General features: G+C 43.7%; 1 protein-coding gene across 1 annotated transcript in view; it reads right to left on the bottom strand.

Moving 5' to 3' along the window:
- Col6a6 (collagen type VI alpha 6 chain) overlaps positions 1-25,605 on the bottom strand; it is a 137,978-nt gene that overhangs the window by 72,413 nt on the left and 39,960 nt on the right. The window contains exons 2-10 of the mRNA XM_031346192.1: positions 24,871-24,968; positions 21,717-22,313; positions 19,658-20,278; positions 18,037-18,597; positions 16,765-17,322; positions 13,681-14,256; positions 10,356-10,925; positions 3,218-3,561; positions 3,046-3,124 (exon numbers count right to left, since the gene is read on the bottom strand). Of these exons, the coding sequence (XP_031202052.1) occupies positions 3,046-3,124; positions 3,218-3,561; positions 10,356-10,925; positions 13,681-14,256; positions 16,765-17,322; positions 18,037-18,597; positions 19,658-20,278; positions 21,717-22,313; positions 24,871-24,968 (4,004 nt within the window). The remainder of the gene's footprint in view (positions 1-3,045; positions 3,125-3,217; positions 3,562-10,355; positions 10,926-13,680; positions 14,257-16,764; positions 17,323-18,036; positions 18,598-19,657; positions 20,279-21,716; positions 22,314-24,870; positions 24,969-25,605) is intronic.

Genomic DNA, 25,605 nt, shown 5'->3' on the forward strand with positions numbered 1-25,605 from the left:
GGTCTTCCGAGGCTTTCATGCAGAGCCTAATACCAGAGCCTTACACTCAAGGACACTTGAGCAAACACAGAAGACATACTCATGGAACCAAGAGCAACCCTGCACTTTCCCATTCTCCTACGAACGCACGTGACACAATCTGAATGGGATTTGGAGACCTAAATACCAAAGCAGATAAGGAAACATTCCAGGGCTTTCCCAGAGTTGGTCCCTTCTTAGGTAAGTCTGAATGATGTGGTTTGACTAAGGGAGTGAGGTCAGGGATGTGTGGGAGTGGTTACGATTGGAGGAGAGGCTGCTACAGGGGTTAACTGAAGGAAAGAAAGGAAGAAAGATTTAAATCAGATGACCGGCTTGTTCTGGTTTGCCTGAGACTTGCCTGGTGTTAATCCTGTAAAATTCTTGCACTGTTCCAGACAAACTAGAATAACCGGCCGCTCACCCTTCTAAACTAAAAAGTGGGGACAGAGAAGAATGTGTCTGTAGGTGGGCTGGGGCAGCAGTGCTATGCAGCCAAGTGGGGTATTACCGATGAGAAAGGCTTGCTTATGGATCTATTTATAAAAGAGAAGTATCGTCACATCTGTTTTCCCTTATAAACTTCAGGAAGTGTGGAAATGTGAGCGTCACAAGATCTGTGGGATCCCGGCATGTAGGAAATACACATAGAACTATTATTTATGGGTATGATTCTTGGAATTGGAGTGTTCAATCATGCTCCCTCCAGACTCATTCACTCCATGAGCCACAGCCCTCAATGCAATGTCTTCAGTTGTTCAAAGTGAATCAAGGAAGGAAAAAAACCTTCAAAAGTGGTGAGAATGAAGAACCACCTTATGAGGAAATTCCAGGGCACTTGAGTTTTAAAATTTAACGAACAAATTCAAATCCTAATCTTCATGCATAAATTATAGAGCTGCACATGGCCATCAGTTCCTTTCTCCCCTCATCTTGTTGCATGATGACTGCCTAGTCTTTATGATAGTATGTGATCTTGAACTAAAGCAGCCACCTGGGTCAAGAGATCATCAGTGAATATATATATACATATATATATACATATATGTATATATATGTATATATATATATACACACATATATACATATACATATATAATATCATACAAACATATATAACATACACACACATACACACATATGTATATATATACACATATATATGTATACACACACACACACACACACACATATATATATATATATATATATATATATATATATATATATATATATCATCCAGGGACAGGGGTACTTCTTGTCCATGTTGAGATCTATGTGATGCTTTTCAAAAGATACTACTCCATCATTTCTTTATCCCTTTCTCAAAGGTTCTAAATTTCTGAGGAATATATACATATACATATACATATACATATACATATACATATACATATACATATGCATATACATATGTGTGTGTATGTGTATGTGTGTGTGTCTAGCTTCTGAAATTGATAGAGATTTTCTATGTTTTTCCTAGGAGATGGAGAAAGAATGGTCTTGGAACTCTAGATGTCCTGAAATGCTTCCTAGAAGACACTTTTAACACCATTGGCAAGAGATAACACCCCCCTTCCCTACACACACACTCACACATGCAAAGGGCTGAAATAATTAAAATCTCAGGGGTGACAACAAAATTGTCCTCTCAAACCAGGTGCTTCAAAGCTTTGTCTTCAATGTTAATTAAAATCTGTTTAGAGCTCATAAACAAAGACCAAAATTTAATATAATAATGAGGAACCAGCTTCAGCCGATAAAGGGTAAAATAAAAGCCTTCACTACATGGCTGTAAATCCAGAGAACTCTGCAATGTGTTTAAGGTTAAGGAGAGAACTGAGAACATATTCTGGAGAGGCAGGTGTACTAGAGCCTAAGGTGTACACGTGCGCTGGAATTTCCTCATAAGGGGGTTCTTTCTTCTCATCACTTTTGAAGGTTTTCAACACATTTGGACACAATGTGTCGAAAAGTCCTCAGAAGAAAGGGAGTGAAGGAAACATTGTTTGTGCAGAGCATGAGCAATCCCCTAGCTCTAAACTTGACCTTGGAGAGTTCTGGAGCATAAATCACAGTCCTGGTGTCACTTAAGACCAAGATCTGATTCTTTGTACAGCCCAATGGAAACTTTCCAAGTAACTTTCCAATGGAAATTCTTCAGAGAACACAGAGCTCTGAGTGATTGGCAGGTGGGTGATCCTGTCAGCAGTGGAGATGTGGATGGGAGAGAAGCAGTACCCATGTATGGGAGACTGGTCCTGCTCTAGTCGAGTAAGAACACATGGCTGCTTTTGCCTCTACTGACCCATATTTTAGTTGGACCCAACAAGAAGTCAGACTGACTGTTGGTTCTTAAAGCCAGATGCCTGGCTCCAGAGCTTTGAGGCTGCATAATCATCATGGTTGGTCCTTCTGGGCTCTGAAGGAAAGGACTAATTATAAAACCCCAACACCCAAGGCAACATGCCCAAAAACAAAATGCTTGCAAGTCTGGAAATGGTTAGTGTTAGAAGAAGTCTTCCAATGATCATGTTTCTTTGTGAAGGAGACTCTTCCTGTTCACTCTCATGGGACAAAGTAGCAATGCTAAACAACACAGGGTGAGTTAGGAAGGCACATCCTCAGGAGAGGTTTTGAAGAGCAAATCCAGTAAGAGGAGGTGAAGCAAGGGCCATAGACTATGTCCTGTTTTAGACACATGGATTAGGAGAGACATTGAGACTAAAATGTTCTGAGAGGACCTGAACCCATACAGCAGAGAAAGACTGGGGTCAGTAAGAAATTCAGGAGTCAGTAAGGTACCTGAAAATAATGTAGCCAGAGTTGAGACTATAAAATAAACAGCCAGGCATAGTGGTTCATATCTGTGATCCCAACACCAAGAGGCTGAAAGAGGACTGCCCTGAGTTTGAGACCCATTTGTGTTACCTAGGAAGCTCCAGGCTAGCCTGGGGTACAAAGTAAAACCCTACTTAAATAAGTAAACACTTAGCCCCATTCCTACCCCTCCCCCATGTTCAGTACCTTCCTTTCTGAGTTCATCAGACTTCTGTTCAAGTTTTTCAACACCATCATCCAATCCATCCGAAAATAGAAGGACCACCTAGGGTAGGTTTTAGAAAAATGAGGGAGGAAAATGTTAGCAACAAGTTCACTGAAAACCCGCAGACCGACACACAAACTAAAGCCACATTACCTTCCCACGAGCAGCGGATTTATTCTGAAACGTATCCCACAGAGAACTTAGCAGGTTTGTGTTGAGGCGAGATGGGCCGTTCACTGTCACACTCTGCAGGCTGCTCAGTATGTTCTCACTGTAGATCTCAAACTTGGAAGGGTATCTTTCCATAGCATTTGTCACTTGAAAGGCTATGCTCACTTGAGTCTCTGTGCCCACCTCACAGCTGACCCCATTGAGGGAGCTGATGGCACGCAAGAGCTCTTGGAGGTAGGATCCCATCCAAGGCTGACCTTCAAGCAAAGTCTGCCCTCTCTGCTGGCTTGAGATATCAAATCCAACCACCACATCCACAAAACAATCTAGGATTCAAGGGGAAAGCGAATCTTGTTAGATTAACGCCACACTAATGTGACTCTGATGCATGTCTGTGTCTAGGGACCAAGAAGTCTTACTTCCATTCTGGCCATAAAGTGGAAAGCACAGGGAAACATGGGTCAGGAAAGAACCACATATCCATTTTTCTATAAGCTGTAGACGTTTTTGTTTTTGTTTTTGTTTTTCAGCTGGCATAAAATCTGGACGATTCTCTGACAACTAAAGTGCTAAATGGTTCTATTCTAGCCATTACAAATATACTGTAATATGTCCTGTCCCTAAAATATACCTAAGGCACCTTGTGGATGTAGTAATATTCTAAAACACATTCATGTAGCACTGCTTAACAACTGAGGTCACTGACAAATGTTAAATTATAATAGGAATGAGAGAAAAGTAAAAAACATTTGAACAGAGAAAATCATTTAGAACCTAAAAAAGTCACAGGAAAGTTTTGATCAATTTTCTTTCTAGAAGCATGGGTTGAGTTTGGATTGCCTTTAACATCTACCCAAAGAGGAAGTCAATGTTCAAAGAAAAAAAAAACTGTTTAGATCTTGCTTTAAGTCCTACAGGTGAAGAAGAGACTGGTGGTCCAATTATCCAACTTGTCCATGTCAAAGATACACTGCCTTTGGGAGCTCAGCCAGGTGGGGAGCAAGACATTGCCATCCGGGGTTCTAGAGACTTAGAGCACAGATGTGTAGCATTTAAAGGGCTTTGTGGTTGCCTTATGAACTCCAGGGACGTTTCAGCACTGATGACATTTAGATGGGCTTGATATTTTAAACTGAGTGCCCTAAAGGCAGATAATTCGAGAAGGATAAAAATCTTACAGCACACACACTCTTCTTTCAAGAATGTCTAAGCTGCTAAATTCACTCCAACCTTAGCCTGCTTTCTCAATACACATGGCTTGCATAAAAAGAAATGCTTTGCTTAAGTCAGTTTTCAGACCTTGTATGTGTATGTGTGAGTATGTCCATGTATCTGTGTGTCTGTATCTGTGTGTCAGTGTGAGTATCTGTGTGCCCATGTGAGTATCTGTGTGTCCATGTGAGTGTCTGTATGTCTGTGTGTGTGTGTTGGTGTGTGTATAGTGATGCCTCTTCATGCCATCTCCCACACTCATTGATCAGTTGGATACTTTTAAAAGTCTTTGAAGCAACAACAATAACAAAACAAAATTCAATGCTTAAAACAAAGGTAAGTGACTTGAGTCTTTTTCATTTTAAGACCTGAGTATAGAAAAAGGAAAACCTTACTTTATCATCAATTTCACCCAAAGATTTAATGTTGCCAAAAGGTCTAGACGGCTGGCCTTCTATTTTGCTGTCTTCAACCTTCTTCTTGGCTACCCAGAGACAGGAAGCATTAGAAAACATCATCTGTCTTTTCCAGAACTTTCATGTCTACTTCTCCTTAGACTAACAGTACTTTAATCTGTCAACAAAAAAACCAGGTGACAAAGCCACCCCACTGCCAATTTGGAAAGGCATATACACCAGCAGAGACATTGTAATGATACCAGCAGACCCTGGAATAGTTCCCTACATAGACTGAGCCCTTAAAACATTTCATCTAGATGCCAAAAATACAATTTAAGCTCCTCATGTTTAATTAAAGTTGGCAAATGATTCTACAATATGATCAAAGGGAGACAAGTTGGTGAGGAAGTCCAGGCCAAGCAGATACATGCCTAAGCTCAGTGCTGGACATCAAGGCAAAGCTGGGAAGAGAGTGCTTATGCCTTGGCCCTGAAGGCTCTAAGGACAGATGTGTCTGAGAAATTTGAGGAACTCAAAGGCTATGTTTCATAGGGAATCTGCCAGTGGTGATTCAAATCCACTGGAGGCAGGGGTTTGAGAAGTGAGTCAGAGAGAAGGATAAGGCTGATTTTCAAACAGAGGTCAAGAAGAATTGAACTAGGGTCTCAGGGCTGAGAGTAGGAAAGGAGCCATGAAAGCAAAGGAAATTAGGAAAGCAGCCACACTGGAGGACAACAGGGCAGGGATGGGACAGCAAAGGAAAGCATGAGAGGGCCATCTTCCAGCAGCCACGTGGAAATCAGGGCGGAGCTTGGAGCTGGGGAGGCAGGAGCTTCAGTCCTCCTGTGCTGGGCAAATCTCTTACCCTCTTGGAAGATTACTTTCCTTGACCACAAAAAAAATGGATTATATGTCTCAAAAGTACAAAAGGACAGATTGGATGAGACAGGGCCTGCCTGCCATAATCGTTGGGTCCTTTTATTTGTAAAGGTCTTTAGAATTGATGGTAGCATATTTTGGATATTAATACTGAGAAGTCCCAGGAGTCAGAGGGACTGGGGACAGTAGAAAGCAGTCTCCAGAATCCACTAAGCAGTGTGCCTAGGGGCTCACAGAGACTGAAAGGGCATCCAGGGAGCCTGGATGGGTCTACACCAGGCCCCTTGCATATGGGCCGTGGTTGTTTAGCTTGGGGATTTTGTAGGACTCCTAACAGTGAGAGCTGGGGTACCACTGACTCTTCTGCCTGCTTGTGGGATCTTTTTCCTTCTCCTGGGTTGCCTCATCCAGTCTTGATATGAGGGTTCATCCCTAGTCTTACTGCATCTTGTTATGCTGTTTTTGGTTGGTATCCCTGAAGGAAACCAGAAGAGTGGGTCTGGGGGAGAGGGGAGGTAGTGGGGGGAACTGGGAAGAGAGGAGTGAGGGGGATCTGTGGTCAGGATGTGTGACATGAGAGAACAATAAATTAAAAAGAGAGGAAAAGGAATACTGTTGAGGGTCACTGACTGGCTCAGTGGGAAGGGTACTTCTGCCAAGCCTGATAATCGAAGTTCAATTCCCACAACCCATACAGGGGAAGGAGACAACTGACCCCCGCTGTCCTCTCTCCTCCACAGGCTTGCTGTGGCATGTGTGGCCCCTCCCAAATACTCACAATAAATAAATAAAGGCAGGGGGAAAAAAATCAAGCAACACTGTTGACTGGCTGAGGTACATTAATGAGATTAGGCAGCTGTGGTCCTGAAGAAAATATCTCAGTGGGAAAAGTGGACTGGTTGGCAGTTGTAGGGTGAGGGAGAAAAGACATTTATACGGGGCATTTCCACACAGCTGCTAATGTTCTGAGTCATTGTACGCAGTGGGAGACACTTAAGCACCCGTCAGGCCTTATGAATGGGAAAACTGAGACTCCAATGGTAATCGTGTCTCCAACTTTCAGCACATTTTATTCACAAGTAGATCAGATGGGGCTGGGATGTAGCCCAGTGGTACTTCCCCCGGCATTCATGCCGTCAGTCCCCTGCATTCAAAACCAAACAGGAGCACCAACCAACCAACAAGCCAAACAAGCGTACAGATTGAAGCCTGGTTAACTTTGAAACACACCAATCCGCTGTCTGACCCTGTGGTTGGGAGGATTTTATCATTTCAGAAAGGACATCCCACAATATGCGTGGGCATCCCCTTGAAGCTTTATCTGCACACATTCCAGACTCATCAGCCTTTGACTTGAAACTTGACTACAAAGGCCTCACTCATATTCTTGCTTGCTGGACTAATGACTTTGAGTGTATCTTAATAAGCACTACTTTAGCTTTTTTTATTCATGATTGTTACCTTAATTTTAAAAAAATTAAAAATATTTGTTTATTTCTGGGGCACCTCATGGGGATGAGGTCAGAAGATAACTCACTGTAGCCGTTTTCCCGTTTTCCTCCTTGCACCATATGGGTTCCAGAATGGAACTCAGTTGTCAGGATTGGGGGCAAGTGACCCTCCTGGTGGAGCGATCTCGTTGGCATAACAACCGCTTCTTTTAAAAATAGCTCACTACTTGGAGCTAATAGTCCCATTTAAAAAAAAAAAAACTTTCTCAAGCACTCAAGTAGAAATTAAACTATTCTAAGATAATTTTCAACCTAATAATTTAAAATCAGTATCTCTTGTGAAATAGAAAATTAATGTCAAGGATTTGGCTGGAATAATCAGCACATTCCAAAGTTGGAACAGGGTCTAAAGTAAGTTTGCAGAAAGACAGAGGCCTCTAACCAACTTCATGACACTCAACCTTTGACCCACCCAGTGGGTTCTTACAAAAGATGGGAGACTGGAGCTTGGGAAAGTACACTTGGAGAGAGCTATTGATGTACTCTGAGCTTCCTCACACGTGAGAAAGAATTTCCTCTTTAGTTCAAGAGGATACTTCTCTTCCTTTAAAAACTCCAGTAGCTTCAAGTAACTTGAAAAGTAACTTTAAGACCCAGGGTCTCATGTGTTTTCTGCAAAAGGGGAGCCTATTTCCAGGACTGTGAATTCTAGTGTTTATGGAGACAGCTGACTTACCCCTGTAGTCCATGGAAATGCTATGAATGAGCAGTAAAAGGAACTGTTTCAGGGTCCAAGAGGAAGGGCAGATACCATCCAGAATCCAGACATACCTATCTCTTCTCAAAGGAGCATCAGTGGACACATCCCCCTAGGATGGCTTTGTAGGGATACAGGCCATGGGAGATAGGATGGAAGATATGAAAGGATGCTCCCACTTCAGGACTCAACATTGGGTGTGGCTCACTGTCAGAGCACCAGTGTCTAACCAGTGCCATGGAGTGAAACAGCTCTGTTCCTCTCACCCTTCTCTTCTCCCCAGAACATTCGAGAGTGGCCAGAAGACCAGGGTCAGCGAGAGAGGAGGGACAAGGTCCGAGATAAGGGGTAGTGAGAAGGTATGGAACAGGAACAATGGGGAAAATGTCAACGGCGTGTGGCCTTGTCACTTGCAATAGGTGAGTAGCTCATGGAAGGTGGGAAAAGTAAAATAGCCTTGTCTGGATCTTAAAGTTTCCGGGGTTATAGTGGGGTGGGCATATCAACCACCAAGAAGAGGCTCCTTCCTTCCAGTGAGGTGGCTAAGGGGAAAATCCAGCCCTTAGGGATGCATTTCATGAGTTAGTGGTAGGCAAAACACAGGAGCGGGGGGTGGGGGGCGGGCGGGGGGCCGTGGGGTGTCATGGCTACTCTTACCTGTCAACTTTATTACATCTAGACTTGACTAAAACACAAACTGCTGGACATAGAAGTATTTTTTTCTTAATTGAATCATTTGAAGCAGAAAGACCCACTTTAATCCCAGCCTTTTGAGGTGGAAAGATCCACCTGGGCCATACCTTCTGGAGGCAGCCTATATATACAACATGGAAGAAAAAAAGTCTCCCTCTGTCTGTCTGCCTGTCTGTCTGTGCCTCTGTCTCTCTCTCTCCCCCTTCCTTTTCTTTTCCCCTTTCCCCTTCTCTCTGCCTACTTGTTCTTTCCCCAGCTAGCAAGTCCATTCTTTCACTGGTATTAGAACCTAGTCCTTCAAGATCCCATCATATACTGAAGACTAGTTGAGACATCCAGGCTCATGGACTGGACGTGAACAACTACCGGATTCTTGGACTTTGTCAGTAGACAGCCCCTGTTACACTAGCTGGACCACAGCTTTAAGTCACTCTAATAAATCCCCTTTCTATATAAAGAGAGAGATTCATTCTGTCGGTTCTGTTCCTTTAGAGACTGACTAACACAGAGGGACTTTAGACTCCCATGGTGGGTAAGGCCTATTCAGAGTCAGATTCGAACATGCATCAGCTCGAGAGCTCCTCACAAAGGCACTTTGAACCAGGTAATGCTCATTCACACTCCACGAAGGAAAACATTCAGCTCTGAGAAACAACTTGTCCAAGAACAGATGGCACGGAGCAGGGATCTGTAGTCATGCTTTCAGTCTCAGCTGCCTCTAAATCACCCCATGACTTTCCTTTCCTGAGTGGAAGTCTGTGGTTAATGTTGACCATGGGTGCTCAAAAATAATCATCAATCCATAGTGCATCTTAGTAAGAAAAATAAAACCTATTCTTTCAAAACTTTCCACCTACTAGGAAAATGTCAAAATGAATGCCCCCCCAATGTGGTGTGTGTGTGTGTGTGTGTGTGTGTGTGTGTGTGTACCTAGAGGCCAGAGGTCAACCTCGTTTGTCATTCATTCCCTTGGGTACCATAGACCTTATTTTTTAAGACAGAGTCTCACATGGCCTGGAACTAATTTACTAGGCTAAGGTGGCTTTCCAGTAAGCTCCAGGGATCTTCCTGTCACTGTCTCTCCAGGCCTGGGATTACAGCCATGAATCACCACATCTGGCTGTTTTACATGGGTCCGGGGGGGTGGGGTGGTCAAACCCAAGTCCTTGTGATTACACACAAGAGCTTCACTGACTGACTGAGCTCTCCAGGCCTCAAGTCTGGCCATTCTTATTGCCATTCTAATAGAAGATAATTAGTAACATCTGTGGTAACGTTTTAGAGTAAAGGTACAGACCTAGAGAGGATCCTTCCCCACCCCTCCCATATGGGTCATTGCTTGAACTGTAAGCCTATTGCCAGGCAACCAAAATCTATCAGACAGATCATTTTCTCAGTGACATATTCTTCAATCTCAGAAAGCAGCTGGATTGAGAACAATGGCCTCTCTCTCTCCCTCTTGCATCTTCTAAAGTCAGGCATCTCTGTTCACAGAAGAGCCATACTCCCCCTGGGAGACAGAGTGAATAGAAGCCACAGGGTCTCTCTTTCTCTGTTTCTCATTCCACGGTTCACAAAACACACACACTTCATATCTGTGAAAAAGTTCAAATTGAAATCCAGAGGCCCAAATCTAAATTCTCCCCGAGGCCCCCCGGGGGAGGTAAATAGTCAGAGAAAAATGTCAGTGGAGGCAGTGGGGAAATCAAAATGAAGAACTCAATACTTACTGCTCTCACCACCCGAGGTACAGATGTTCCGAACGATCCTTTTCTTCACCTTTTTCAGCTCGTCGAAGTTTTGCACCGTCAGTTTTTTCTCTGCTGTCCCTGTGATCTGGAGCAGCTGCTGGTCATCCACGTCCCCAATGCCCACAGAGTAGATGTCCACACCTTTGTGCCTCAACTCCTCAGCAGCCTGAGCCACCTCATCTTGAGACCGGCCATCTGTAAGGACCAGCAGCACCTGAGGGGTACCTGCGTTGATCCTGCTGCCCATGTCTGGACGAAAGTAATGCTTCACCTTCCGGAGTGCATCTCCGATGTGGGTGTATCCAAAGATCTGCTGGATGCCCTCAATCTGTGTAGATATCTCCTTTTCCCCCGTGAATGCCCCCAGCAGAAACTCTGACCTGTAGCTGTGACTGAACTGTGCCACTCCTACGCGGACTCTGTTGAGGCTGACATCGAAGTCTTGAACAACTGATGCCAAAAACCGCTTCATCTTCTGGAAGTCATCTGGATGGATGCTGTTTGAACCATCCATGAGGAATACAAGGTCAACCTTTTCAATTTCGCAATCTACGGAGAGGAAAGGAAATGAGATAAGACTAGGCGACTATGCTTTAACCTGCCAGGAATAAATTAAACATCTGCAACTCTACAGAAAGAGTAGTTTGAAAGTGGTTTCTTATCTCATGCTACTCTGTGGTCAATTAATTGGAGAATAAACAAATACAAATGATCCTTTCATAAAGGCAGCGGGACTCATGCACTGCTAACCCATCCTGTCCTGTTGCTCTTGGCTCTGTCCGTTTGGTCATCTGCCATTTTCTGGTTTGACATGCCAGAGGACTGACAGCTGAGCTTCTCTCAGCATCTGCAGTCGTGTCCTAACCTTTCCAGAAGGCCGGAATGGCAGTAGCACAGCAACAACATTCACACGTATCCACACAGAGATTCAGATAGAAGCAGATGGTCTGGATTATTGACTTGGCTTCTCTGGTCCAGTTGGTCCAATAAATTTCTTTTTTCTGGTTTATTAGGGGAAATTGTTAAAAGCATGCCTTCTAATCTCCATCTGACCTTCCTCTTCTATCAGCTTCCTCTCTCTGGTGTATGTAGGCAAAAAAATACCAACTTAAGAAAAAAGAGCATTTTCAAGCACATAATACAATATAGCCAGAGATAATCCTGTTTCATTATTGTAGCAAATTCTAAACAAACAGAACAAGGGAGCTCGCTGCCAATAGAGAAGTCAGGCCTAGCACACATTCATCTGTATCCTTTAACATTACGCTAACCCCTGTCACTTTTTAAATTGTGTGTGTGTGTATATTAGTGCATAGGTGTGTGGGTATGTACCCCCATTCATGAAGGTCAGAGGGGACATCAGGTGTTCTGACTTATTCTCTCCTCTGTCCCTTAAGATGGGGTCTCTCTGAAATTGTAGCTAGGCTGGTGGTGCCAATGAGCACCAGTGACTCTCCTCTCCGCTCTCCATGGAGCTAGGCTTACAGGAACAATTGACTTTTTACATGGAGCTGGGATCTGAACTCTGGTTCTCATACTCTAAGCACCTCCTCAGCTTCAGGCTAATTCTCAGTGTAGTTTCAGGAAAGGGTAAAGGTGACAGATTTCCTACAGTCCGGATAAGGGGGAGACAAGCAGATACGGCAAATAAATCCTTACTTAGCAGCCTTTCTTGCTTTGTGGGGGAAGTTTCAGTCAAAAGGTACAGTTGTCAACTTGCACAGAGAAGGAGAGACAGGTGACATTTTAGGCATTGCCAGCAAAGGAAGCTAAGAGTAGCCCTTGTTCCTAGTAAAAACAGATTGTTAGTTTGCCGGAGGAAAAGCTAGTGGCTACTTCCTGAGGAGGTAAAGTTCATAACAAACAAACAAGACAAAACCAGAAGAGGTAAATCATTTTGGAAAATAACTGCACCCACATGTTGGAATTGTGGCCCAATAGTGATTGTTCTAATAAAAATATTTTATTTCTTGTTATTTTTTAGAACGTAAAATTGCTTATATGTTTCCTCGCTGACTAGTCCTCCTTTTTGGAAAGCAAATTCTGCCTCTTCTTGAGAAAGACTGCGATGGTCTGTATATGTTGGCCCAAGGGAGAAGCACTGTCAGGAGGTGTAGCCTTGTTGGAGTAGGTGTGTCACTATGGGTGTGGGCTTTAATACCTCCATCCTAGCTGCCTGGAAGCCAGTCTTCTCCTAGCAGCCTTCAGAACAAGATGTAGAACTCTCAGCTCCTCCTGCACCATGCCTGCCTGGATGCTGCTATGCTTCTGCCTTGATGATAATAGACTGAACCTCTGAACCTGTAAGCCAGCCCCTATTAAATGTCATCTTTATAAGAGTTGCCATGGTCACAGTGTCTGGTCACAGCAGTAAAGCCCTAACTAAGACAAAGACCTTAGGAAAATAAAGTCTAAGAATTATCTTTCCGTTTTGGGGGGTGGGAAGGGGAGGAGAGGAGCAGGGTTACACTACATAGGAGGTCTAGCCTGGAACTCAGAGTGCAGTCTAGGATGCCCTCGAACTGCCTTAGCCTCCTCGAGTCCTGGGACTATAGGTACACAGCACCAAGTCTAGCAAGATAAAAAATATAAAACGGCAGCTGAATGAATGAGCAATGGATGAATGTGCACACACGCACACACAGTCGCACCATGATGAATGTGCACACACGCACATACAGTCGCACCATGATGAGTGTGCACACACGCACACACAGTCACACCACGATGAGTGTGCACACACGCACACACAGTCACACCATGATGAGTGTGCACACATGCACACACAGTCACACCATCTCTACCTGCCTGAAAGGAAAGACAAACATCAATGTGGGCTGCCCTCTGTGGCAGCCCTCAGAGACCTGACTGGAGTGTTTAATACCTAAGTCTGCATTTTTGGTGAATTTGTTTGGTCTGGAGGAGAGAGCGACTTCAGGCAAAGGTGACGGCCCTTAGGACGAGGCTGAGTGTGACTTTGGGAAGAAAGGTATCTAAAGGTATCTAAGTGGACCTGTGTCCTACTAAAGTATTTTCAAAAACAGCAGAGTTCCCAGTGTTAGAAGGGTCCAGGGGAAGGGAGGAAAAGCCTTTTCAAAGAGGAAGAAAGAAAACAAAATATCAGAGTTGAAAGCCCGTCCAACGCTGGGATCCTACAAGTGGGAGAGTCACTTCATAATGTTGGCTCCTTCTCTCCTCCTGGAAAACTTGTTCCCAAACGTGACTGGTTGGTATCTCACTCATTTGCCGCTCCCCCCGCCCCCCGCTTTTAATAATTAGGAAAAATTTAGCTGACAGGCCTTACCGACTTTTGAAGAGTTACAGACACTGGCTGACACATCGGAAAATATCCCCTTCAGGCCTCCAAAGGTCTCTACAAAGTAGTACTTGTCACTTGACCCTGCCATGGCCAAGAGCTCCCCGATGTTGGCACCAGCAATGCCCACAGCCAGGACAAGAATGCCTTTGTCCCTCAGGGCCTTGGCGGTGGTGTTGAGCTTCTCTGCATCATGAGATTCTCCATCGGTAATCACAATGAGGACTTGGGGGACTCCCTTGTGCAGACGGCTGCCCCGGGCTTCAGTGAACATGTGATCGGAGAAGGCCAGGGCCTCAGCAGTATAAGTATTACCACCCATGGGATGGTCATTCTGGAGCACCGAAATCACCTCCAGCTTTGTGCCTAGCTCATCCAGGTAAAACAGCACTTCTGGGTCATCAGCATATTTCAGAGCTCCAAACCGGACCTGATTCTTGCCCACATCAGCTTTTTTCACCAAGCCAATCATGAAGTCCTTCATGATGTTATATTCTTGATGGTCAATGCTGCCGGAGCTATCGATGACAAACACCACATCCAAAACTTCAATCCGCTTGCATTCTGAAAAGGAAGGGAAACAAACATCTGAGATTCGGTGTGGGAAGTCCCCCAATTCTCATTTACATGGCTGGTGCTTTCTCTCTGTAGGAACATGCTACGTGTCAGATTTTTAACTTTCCAGATAACAGAGATACCTAGCTCTATTGTTCTGGCAGTACTTATCAATGTTCAAATGAGATTTCAGAACAAGGGAACTGTGGAGTGAAACCTAGGACAAAGGTAGAAGGAGGAATGGCCATCATAGGACCACTAGGAGTACAACCTCCACCTTCAGACTAAAAAGGAGAAAATCCTAACTATATAAAACTTCCATATTACTGGTCCCTTCCTTATATGCTTCTATTTATACAGGTTTATTTTTAAGTTATTGGAATCCTGAGCTTTTATTAGTATCCCATGGGGAAATAACAAAACAATAACAACCACAAGAATCTGATAACACTATGTTTTTATCACAGTTCCATGTTGACTGATTTCTGAGCCTACATTTCTTCCTTGTTGACTTTACTTTTTTTTGTTTGTTTGTTTGTTTGTTTGTTTGTTTTTTCAAGACAGGGTTTCTCTGTATAGCCCTGGCTGTCCTGGAACTCACTCCGTAGACCAGACTGGCCTCGAACTCAGAAATCAACCTGCCTTTGCCTCCCAAGTGCTGGGATTAAAGGCATGCACCACCACTGCCTGGCTCTGTTGACTTTCTTGAAACATTTACTTCCATAATTAGGACGCATCATTAAAAAGTAGGTCAGTTCTCATTTAGCTCAAGTAAGTTGTCCTAACACGACATTCCTGTGAACTTGTTAAGACTGAGGTCAGCACTATGGCAAAGTAGAACAGGAAAGACCTAATAACTAATTCATCTAATGGAGCACATCCCACCATGAGTTCTAGAGCTTAACTCATCCTTTCTGGAGAAGTGGAGTCCCAAGATGGTCATGTGGTATTATGTTGGTAGTACACACTCTCTCTTTGGGTCTTCGGGAAAGTGCAATCCAAATACTTGTTAGCTCAGCTATTCTGGAGAAACAGGACTTTGAGAAAGTACTCCCCCAGTACCCAGCTGGCTTTCACAATTCCTTCTTTTGCGCTAAGCCACTTGCCAGCCATGCGGTGGACTGTTGAAAACACAAGAGCCAATGTACTCAACGCTGACTGGAGGCCATGTGTACAGAGCCAAAAATCAAATTCCCAAGAAAGGCTGACTCCACTGAAGAACTAGGTCCCTCCAGCCACCCGCTGGCTGTGAAGGTTGCTTGGATTACTCAGGGATTTGGGCTTGGGGTAGAGGGGGGTTGTTTAGCTTTGGAGACCTTCAGAGAGCTTGAACTTATTATGGATGTATTGCCAGGAAACAAAAAACAGATGTAGTCCTTCTACCAAATGCAGAAGAAGATCAACCACCAAACCCTACAGAAGGGGTTGAGCTAGCACAACGAGACAATGTCTCTTCCCCCCTTAAAAGTCTGCAAATACATCTTTTTAGAGGGAATTTTCAGAATGTGTCAGCCATTAAGTCTAGGGATCACAGACCAATTTAGCTGCCTATGTTTGTTGGCCTTCCTTCTGTGGATTTGGGTTTTTGGGGGGAGAAGGGTGAGATGCTGGGGTTTAGCCCATGACCTTGAGAGTATTCTAGCACTGAGTTGCTCCTTCAGCCTGGAGCTTTGGTCTGCCCGCTTCCATCCCTCTGCAGTATTACAGGAAGAGTGACAAGTATACCATCTACTTCTCTGGAAGTATCTATTGCCTGAGTTCACCCCCTACAGTCATGTTTTGTACAATTTAGCCGACAGTTCTCACAAACATTTGAGCAAATTGATACTAAGCCAAAACATGAGTCTTTCTGCTCAGGAGGCTACTAGGATCCTCTAGCAACTGCCTCAGCAGCTCATAAGTGTTCTAATGGCACAGGGCATATAAGGTTGGGTCCCTCATTGGAAAGCAAGGCCAACTGTGGTGGGACTTATGTTCTAACACTGCCCATGGGGTCACACTGAAACTGATGTGACAGCCTTGCATAGCTCCCTCCTCCCACTTGTTTTGCTTTCTTTCCTCTCCTCCTGGAAGCACTTCCTCAACAGACCTCTTCCACAAGAGCTCTTGACAATGCCCTTCCTCTTCCAGGGAACCTGACATAAGACCTGGTGACATCAAGGTGCTTAAAGGAGTAATTAATCACATTAGGACCATGATTTGTCTGTAAATGGGAAAGCCGCAGGCCCAAGTCATTCTTTTCTGGATTTATTTTTATATAGGGGATGGAGGGAAGGCACGGTCTTGAGCCAAGGTCTTACTCTGTATCCCAGACTAGCCTAAAACTCATTATGCAGCCCAGGCTGGCCTTGAACTTGAACACTGTGAGTACAACTGAGAGCCACCATCCGCAGCTCTTAACTCCAAAGGTCAAAGGCACTAAAACAAACATTTCAAGTAAGGAGCTTACAGAACCCAAATACAATTCTATTGAATGTAACAGTAAGCAACAGCAAGTATTGGGTCGCCCAGGCCTACCTTCACGGGGACTGCAGATTCCCAGTACGAGGTCATCTTCAATATGCTGCAGAATGTCAAAATTCTCAACATAGAAAACCATCTCTGGCTTCCCACTGATCTCCTCGAGCTGGGTGACATTGGAGCCAAATACTCCCACAGAATAGATAATCACACCTTCTTTGCGAAGGGCAACCGCTGGGTCCCTTACTAGGTCCTGAGCCTCACCATCTGTGATGAGAATGAGGAACTTCCTGACATTGGGCCGGGCCCCCTTGTCGGGACTGAAGTACTGAGACACAAAGGTCAGGGCACTGCCTGTCATGGTTGTTTCTCCTATGTGAGTCATTCGGTCAATGGCGGCGGCAATGTCACTTTGAGACATGAATGTGTTGAGTTGAAACTCCTCCTTGTTTTCATGGCTGAACTGGACCACGCCAACTTGCACTCGGTCAGCCCCGATCTGGGATTTGCTAACCAGGTTCTTCATAAACATCTTCATCTTGCTGAAGTTTTCAGGTCCGATGCTGCCAGAACTGTCCACCAGAAACATGATGTCTGCTTTCATGTCTCTGCAGGCTGCATGGGAGAAACTGGGATGTTTATGTACATCACTGTATATAAAAAAATTCACAGGAAAACCCAGATCACGAATAAGTCTGTGTTCAAGCTCAGTGTGTGCATCATAAAGATAGTTAGGCAAATAAAGAATTGCAAGCAATAAAAGCCAGAACTATTCTGTTCTTTGGTAATTGGCTTAAGCATTGCAATTTCAGCACCATCTGAGGCCAGATCATATTTTGCTGTAGCAGTACTCTGAATTGTCGATCTACAAGATTGTTAGCCATTTGGTAATGCTAAGAGATATCCCTACTCAAGACACCAGAAATGTATCTACAAGCTACCAAATAGTCTCAGATAGTAAAAACCATGAGTGGAAAATTACTGATACAGTGCTCCAGAGAAATTCAGACAAGTTCATTTATAAAATGAAATGTCCATCAGATAGCCACGTCCCCTCAGAACACTTTTGATTGAATTATACATATAACACCTAATAATATACTTATTAGGGGTCTGTGAGGAGAGGCTAATTAGTATTCACTAGAGAGAAATCCTCCAAATAGCTCTGTCATTCTTAGAATATTAACTTGCACTACAATAGGGTTTTGTTCTGGAGAGAAAATACCACACAGGTCAATAATCTCAACTTAGAAATGTGGGTCATCTGTCTAGACTAAGCGCATCCCTTTGTGAGCTGCTGTCTGAAGGTCAAGCCATGTCATCTCCTACCTTCTTCAGTGCAGATATCCTGAACCACTTGGTTCCTTATGTCCCTCAAGGCATCAAATTCATGGACGTAGTAAACTCGCTTTTCCTCTCCTGCTATCTCTCGCAGCTGTGTTTGGTTGGCTTCCTTGACGCCGATTGCATACACTCGGATATTTTCCTCTCTCAGCTTCTGTGCAGGCTCCAGGACACTGTCCTGGGACATGCCACTTGTCAGAACCACCAGGTGACACGGCACTTTGCTTCCTCGATCCTTCTTTGCTCTTTGCAACAGCGTCAGAGTGAAGTTCAGGGCTGACCCCGTGTTGGTGTTCCCGCCCATCTGCCTGATATTCTCGATGGCCTTGCCCAAGTCAGGCTTGTTAGCGTACTTAGAGATGTCAAATTCCAAGTCCCAAGTGTCAGCGTACTGCACAGCCCCTACCCGAACCTTGTGGGGAGCAATGTTGAACATGCTCACCACCTCTGACAGGAAGGCCTTCATTTCATGGAAGTCTGTGGGCTGGGTGTTCCCTGAACCATCAATGAGCAGATAGATCTCAGCTTCCTCTGTGTCCACGCAGGCTGAAATGGAACCAAAAAGTTGAATGTGTCGTCTGGGGCAAATGTAAGAGAGACATGAGTACACATAAGAAAGATGGATATCGTAAGTATCTACGAAAGAAAGATGGAAGTGACTTCCAGGCATTGAGGGCTTGCTTTCCTAGCTTGGGATGGGGGCTCAGCATCAGTTGGAGGAAAACAGTTGTTTCTGATAGTTTGAGACTATAACCCTAATTCTTCGCTATAAGTAAGGATAAATATATGTATAGAAATATTAGAAATTTCTTTTTGCAACTTGCTTTTCTCCATTAGTAAATAATATTTGGAGGTAAAGAAATATAATGTGGAATAGAGGATGTGTAGTAAGATACTATGAGCATGTGAGTTCTCTTTCCTAGAATCTAGAAAAAGATATTTACTTCTTGCCTTCTCCTACTCCTGAACTCCAGTTGGGATGCAGTTAGTGACCTTGAGTATAGGACCTAGTGACACAGTAAATAAGCTATAAATAATTGCACATAATAAATACACATAGGTTTGCATATACATAGATATGAAAATATTTGTATAGCACCCATGGGTACGTATGTATATATGTATAAAAAAAACGCTGTGTATGTGCAAATACATAATCTATTCTCTTTCTCTAAATGTGCAAACAATAGATGGTTACTTAAATTAATGTGTCTTCTATACAAATCCTATTTCTTATTTGTTCTCTAATTTGGACTTGGGGTTAAAGGAAGAGAAAATTAAAAATAAAGTACGGGGAAGACCAGGGGAACTGGGGAGACAAAGAAACGTAGCCAGCAAAAGGGGCTGGAAAAGAATAGGAAATGATTCCAGGGTGTAACTGGTCCAATTAAAGCCATGCTAGGGAGGAAATCCTTCTCCCAGGCTCACACTTTAGTAGATGCAATGTCCTCCAAGCTGGACTTTAGAGTATCCAGCTAAACTTAAAATTAGGAATTATCATTCTGCCTACCCACTTCAGTGCCCCTGAGTCCCTTCTGTATATATAACACTCAAATGACAAGAATGAAGAAGGCTCTAGAATGCCCTTCTCCCAGTGAGGCTTTACCAGATTTGAGGGCCACAGTCCGTTCTGAGGAGACAGAGACCGTGTGTGTGATTTGGTTCCGTAGTTTCTTCAAGAACGTCTGGTTGTGGGTGGCCAGCTCAGAGAAGTTGCTCAGTTTGGAGGTGAACTGCTCAGCAGGGTAGGATGCGATCTTCTCTAGCTGGTCTGGGTTAGCCCCCTCTATGCCCATGGTAAAGATGGTCACTCCCTCCCGCCGGAGATTGGCAGCTGCCTTGGTCACATTGTCTTCTGAAGCTCTGTGGGTCACCAGCACAGCGATCTGAGGTACCCCTTGGTTCTTCCGACTGCCCCTCTGTGCACTGAAGACTTCCTTCCTAGTCTTTCTGAGGGCAACTCCAGTGTAGGCCTGCCCTACCTGAGGGGACAGATCCTGTATGTGCTGCAAGACCTCCGTCTTGTTGACACCCATGCTCAGAGAACTGATCACCCTTGTCTCGTTGCTATAGGTCACCAGGCCAACCCTCATGCAATTTTCCTTTATGTCAAGGGCAGAGACACTCTCCCCCAGGAATGCTTTAAGATGATCTAGGTCCTCTTGGCTGCCATTAATGGCCATATCCAACAGGAACACCACATCAGCCACAGAAGAGCCTTGGCAAGCTGTGTGGGGAAAAAGAAATGAGTCAGCACCTTTATCACAGGACAGTTAGCACCTCTGCTGAGCATCATAAGACATATAGGACACTTGAGCACAGCTATGTAAAGGAGGTATGATGCGATTATTTATAAGTATATATTATACATATTATTTTATAAAATGATAAAGTGAGATGTAGTGTTTACCTCATAGAGTTGGCAGAGATAGTAAATAAATGATATACTTAACATGGAGACTGGTAGATATAATTCATTCAAAAAAACCCTAGCTATTAATTGTGAAAATCATTTGGGTACCACCTTTATTATACCCAGCGGCTCAAACCTAAATGTTGCAAAGGAATGATGAAGGGTACTGTTACATTTTCAATTATTTTGGAAAGACACTAGTAGTAAAGATCTGTATTTCCATACGTTGCCACAAGGGAAGCATTCTGTGTTATCAATAGGTCATCTCCAGCTGATTTAACCAAGGGGGCAGACTGTGAAGAACACAGAAGCTAATTCAGAGTCAAACAGCAGAAGAAGCAATGTGGGGTTCAGGATACCTGACTAGAAAGCAGGGGACTTCACCCAGCTCAGGCCACACGTGGCTGCTTGTTACTGGGATAGAGCACTTAAATTCTCTGCTTCAGAATAGAATTTGAATAACCAGGGGTTGGCTTCAGCCTTGACATTCTATGGTTACACTATGTGGTTTCTGAAGCTAAAGGCTTCTCCAGAAGCAAATTTGTCTTCACTAAGCCAGTCATAAACCAGCAGCAAGAAAAACAACCCAGGGAGGTGGCTGATAGGGACTTGGGTGGCAAGGAGGAGGTAGGAGGTATTGCAGAATTTTTAAATCCGGGGCTAAATAGGCCATGAAAAAAAACAAAACAAAACTAAGGCTGGTGGGATTCTTTTTTTTTCTTTTTAGTGGCCACAATCTCTGTATCTTCTTGAATACATAGAGATATTGAATACCTGAAAAAAAGCCACCCATTGGAAGAAAGGGGTATTCACAGGACTTTAATTTTTCTTCCCACCTTGATTTTTCAAAATCAGTTTTACACTGGTCCTATGCACAGAGCCTCAGCTCACTGTCCTGGTAAGTCTTGTTACCACTTTGACACACTTAGAAGAACTGCCTCCATAAAATTGGCCAGTGGGCATGCCTCTGGAGCCTTTCCTTGCTAATTGACGGAGGAAGTCTTGGCCCACTGTGGGCAACACCATCCCTAGGCAAGTGCAATATATAAGAAAGGTAGATGAATAAGCTAGAGGGAGCCAGCTAGCAAGCAGTGTCCTTCCATGTTCTACTTCAGTCCTTGATTGAATCTCTGCCCTAACATCCCTCCACAAGGGACTGTGAACCTATAAAGCTAAAATAGACCCTTTTCTCCCTACTTTGCATTTGGCCAGTGTCTTATCACCACAATACAAAGAAAATTAGGACACCCACCTTCTACAATAATGTCATCAGCCATTCCTTCCCTGTACTGAGTTACATCCTTGATGATCTGTGTCATGTTTGGGGCAAACATACTGAGGTCTCTGGCAGTCCTGAGGTTGAAATGGAACTGCGAGGTGGCCATGGCCTTCAGGTTTTCCTCAGAAGCCTTCTGTACCCCCACAGAGACGATTTTCACCCCATCTTCCCGCAGGGCCTTTGAAGCCTCTTCCACATCATCCTCAGACTCCGCGGAAGCCAGCACCACCAGGATTGGGGGAAACTGTTTCTTGTCTCTTCCGTTTGTGGGAGCAGAGAAATAGGTCCTGTGAGCCTCCTGCAGGGCGTTCCCTATCTTCAGGGACCCACCGATGAACCCCAAGTTCTTCTTCAGGTGGTTCAGCATGGGGTTCCTGTTCTTGAAGGTGCCCAGCTGGAACTCGTTGTGGAGAGCATCACTGTACTGGGCCAGGGCCACTCGGTACTTGTTGGCCTCTATGGGGAGGCTGCTGATCATCTTCTGGATGAACGTCTTCACAAGAGGAAAGGACTTAATCCCTAGGTGATCTGAACTATCCACCAGAAATACCACATCTGCGTACTCTGGGCCTATAAAATCATAACATAGCAAAAAGCTTTAGAAATTTTCTGTTATGTTTAATGCCAACCACACACACACACACACACACACACACACACACACACACACACACAATGTATACAAATAGAAAATTAGTTAAAAAAAAATTTAGTACCTTCCTGGCAAATTGAACAGAATAGCTTAGCACCACATAATCTCTCAGGAAAAGAAGTATTTGTTTCTTGGTGTGAGTGCTTTAAACAACTCCTCATTAGGAAGCTTTGCAACAATGAGCACATTTGCAAAAAATTAGCTAACTGGGAATAGGTAAACTTATCAAAATGAAACAGCAAAAAAATTATTCTTTATTGGGCAATTTCCTCCTGTGCTCTTTATAGGATTTGGGATGTGGGCACATGCACACATGTGCACCCACGTGCAAACACACACACATCAAAACATTGAACGTGTTCATTTGAATCAGACTCCTTCAAATTGATTAGAAGTATGAACCTGAGCATCTTTCACTGTGATTCTCACTTAAGTAACGCCTCGGGTTATCTGATTAATTTGCAAACATAGTTTTTGTATTAAAAAGTGTCGAGTTGATGAAGCTCAAAACATGATGAATACACAAAATTGGCTTAATCTGCAGGAAAGTTATTTCTAATACATTCAACAAGTCATATGAATGAGCATCATGATTGATATATTTATTTTCTCATATACAAGATATGATGGCATCAAAGAACTTGAGATGAGAAATGGGATTGCAAAGCATATTTTATGTTGGAATGCAAAAGCCTTTCTGAACTTTAAAACAATTAATTTGCAAGCTGTCTAGGACTTTAGTATTATATATATATGTGTGTGTGTATGTGTGTGTTATATACTATCATTATACAATCAAATATATATATATAAATAACATGAGTTATGTTATATATGTTATATATTTACATATATATATAATATACATATATGTATGAATGAATGATAGCATGACATAGTCTCATGTATACCAGGCTGGCTTTGAACTCTTGATCTCCTGGCATTACTTCCCAAGTGCTAGAATTACAGGCATGTGTCCATCACCATGCGAGGTTCTGCAATCCTATTTTTACTTTATAGAAAATCATAGTCTGGGCTGGAGAGATGGCTCAGCCGTTAAAGGCTAGGCTCACAACCAAAAATATAAGAAAATCATAGTCTAAACTAGTTCCTCTTACTGACAGCTTTTTGTCTGATCTGTGAACTTTCAGCACTTTATCATCAAGGAAGACAGGTAAGTTGTACATGCTTGAGTATGTGTTATCTGAGAAAATGCAGTGCAGTTGGATTATGTGATAGGAAACCTGACTGTCATCAGCTTGTTCTATGAGCATTATAAAGTTATCCAATATCCATTAGCCCCAGTCTCCTCTGCTTTAAAATGTGTAGGTTCAATTAGCAAATGCCCAGGCTATCTCCTCACTTCTCCTTATCACAAATGGTTACTAGATAAATTCCTATCAAGTCATACTCGCTCCTGTTTTTGTTCTGCTGTTGCTAAGAAAGCAGCCCTGGCTTCTATCATTCGGTCTTTGGGAGCATCTGACCAGAGCTCAAAGGATAAGTTGGTCCTTTCTCATCTTTCAAGTGACCTCATCCCCAGGAATCTGAGACTCTTGACTTGATTACAGAGCCAGAAACACTCAGGGGAAGAATGAGCAGAGGACCTTCTTCCAAGGGAAGGCTGGTTGGTCCAGCGAACCCTGCTCAGGGCAGTTTGTTATATGGCCATCAGGGACCTTTCTCCTCATGCGTAAGCTCCTGTATCTTGTGTAGAAAAGACACGTGGTTGATTATCAGTGAGACAGTTCAGGTCCTTTATCATGTCTAAGCCATGAATGAAATACCTGTGTTGTGGGGGTGGGGGGATTGACTCTTGTTAAAAAGCTTAAGGCTCAGAGAGATAGCAGATGTTATTTTGGGGGGCAAAGTTTAGTTTATCTCCACAAAATTTGTTTCAACATTAGAATCCTAGAGGAAGCTATAAAGCCAGCATAGGTGGTCCTGGACATGAGCCGGCCAGCACCTTCACCAACTACTGTAAGCAGGGCCAGAGGAGACCATGGGCAGTGTTTTGAATTTCATTTCACTGGACATGAGTGACTAACTACAATTACTGACAGTGACAGCTAAACGCTCTCTCCAGGGTAAACACAGGCATGCTTTTTTAAGCATAAGTCAGACAAGCTGCAGCAGCCGGCAGCGAATCTACACATTTAGCTAAAGCAACATTTTTAGTCAAGTCAATTAAAAACAGAGCCACTCTGAATTTTCCAGTGCTTAACCTAACAGAATTCGAAAGGAATCCTGGAATAGGCTGGATTAAAGACAAAAGGATAGCTTTCCTATATTTTACCAGTAGCCCAGGATTTCCAAATAATTCAGGGTAACGGAAAAAAAAGATAAGACTTTGCCCCCACATCCTCCCTGGCATTGAAAGGGAAGTCAATGCCTTAACTTTAACAACTTGCACTCATTCACTAGCTAGTACGAATAAAAAGAATTGTGAAAAGGAAGTGCTTCCGTTTCTCCTACCAGAATCTTGGTTCACACACACGTGGAAACAAATCATCGTCAGGAACACGACCAGCAGCATGTTCAGGTTGTAGGCTGAAAAATGCCCAACTTGAAAGCTGAAAGGCAAGCATGGGAAATCATGAGAAGGTTATTTGTACATCAGGACTCACACAGGTGATGGCAGACAAACTTAGACAGTAAACCCCGTGTGGTGAAGGGCACGGCATAGCCAAGGCTCACTGGCTTTCTACCCTCTGAGGCGCCTTGGAGGAAAGGGAGGCTCCCTCACAGGTATGCTTTCTTGGTTCTCAGACCTTGAGAAAACATGTTGGGCAGCCAGTGGAAGTGGCTAGAGGCACCGTGTTTCCTTCAGCCTTCCCCCATGCCCCTCAGCACACGGTCTACTCACCACCATGACATGTGCGGTTCACTGCGATGAGGTCTAAGACTGCTGCTTAAAGAGGCACTGACTGCCATTTCTTTATTCATAGTTTTAATTTTGAAACAGGGCCTCACTATGTAGACCAGGCTGGCCTTGAACTCGAGAGATCCCCCTACCTCTGCCTCAGAATGCTGGGATTATATGCCCAGGTATAATTTCTCTCCTATATTCTTTTTTTTTTTTAAATTCTCAACTTTAAACTTTATTATATATTTAAAAGGAAGCATATTTAAAATCTCACGCACTGCCGGGCGGTGGTGGCGCACGCCTTTAATCCCAGCACTTGGGAGGCAGAGGCAGGCAGATTTCTG

Source organism: Mastomys coucha, unplaced genomic scaffold (genome assembly GCF_008632895.1).
Source record: "Mastomys coucha isolate ucsf_1 unplaced genomic scaffold, UCSF_Mcou_1 pScaffold23, whole genome shotgun sequence".
NCBI classification, from domain to species: domain Eukaryota; kingdom Metazoa; phylum Chordata; class Mammalia; order Rodentia; family Muridae; genus Mastomys; species Mastomys coucha.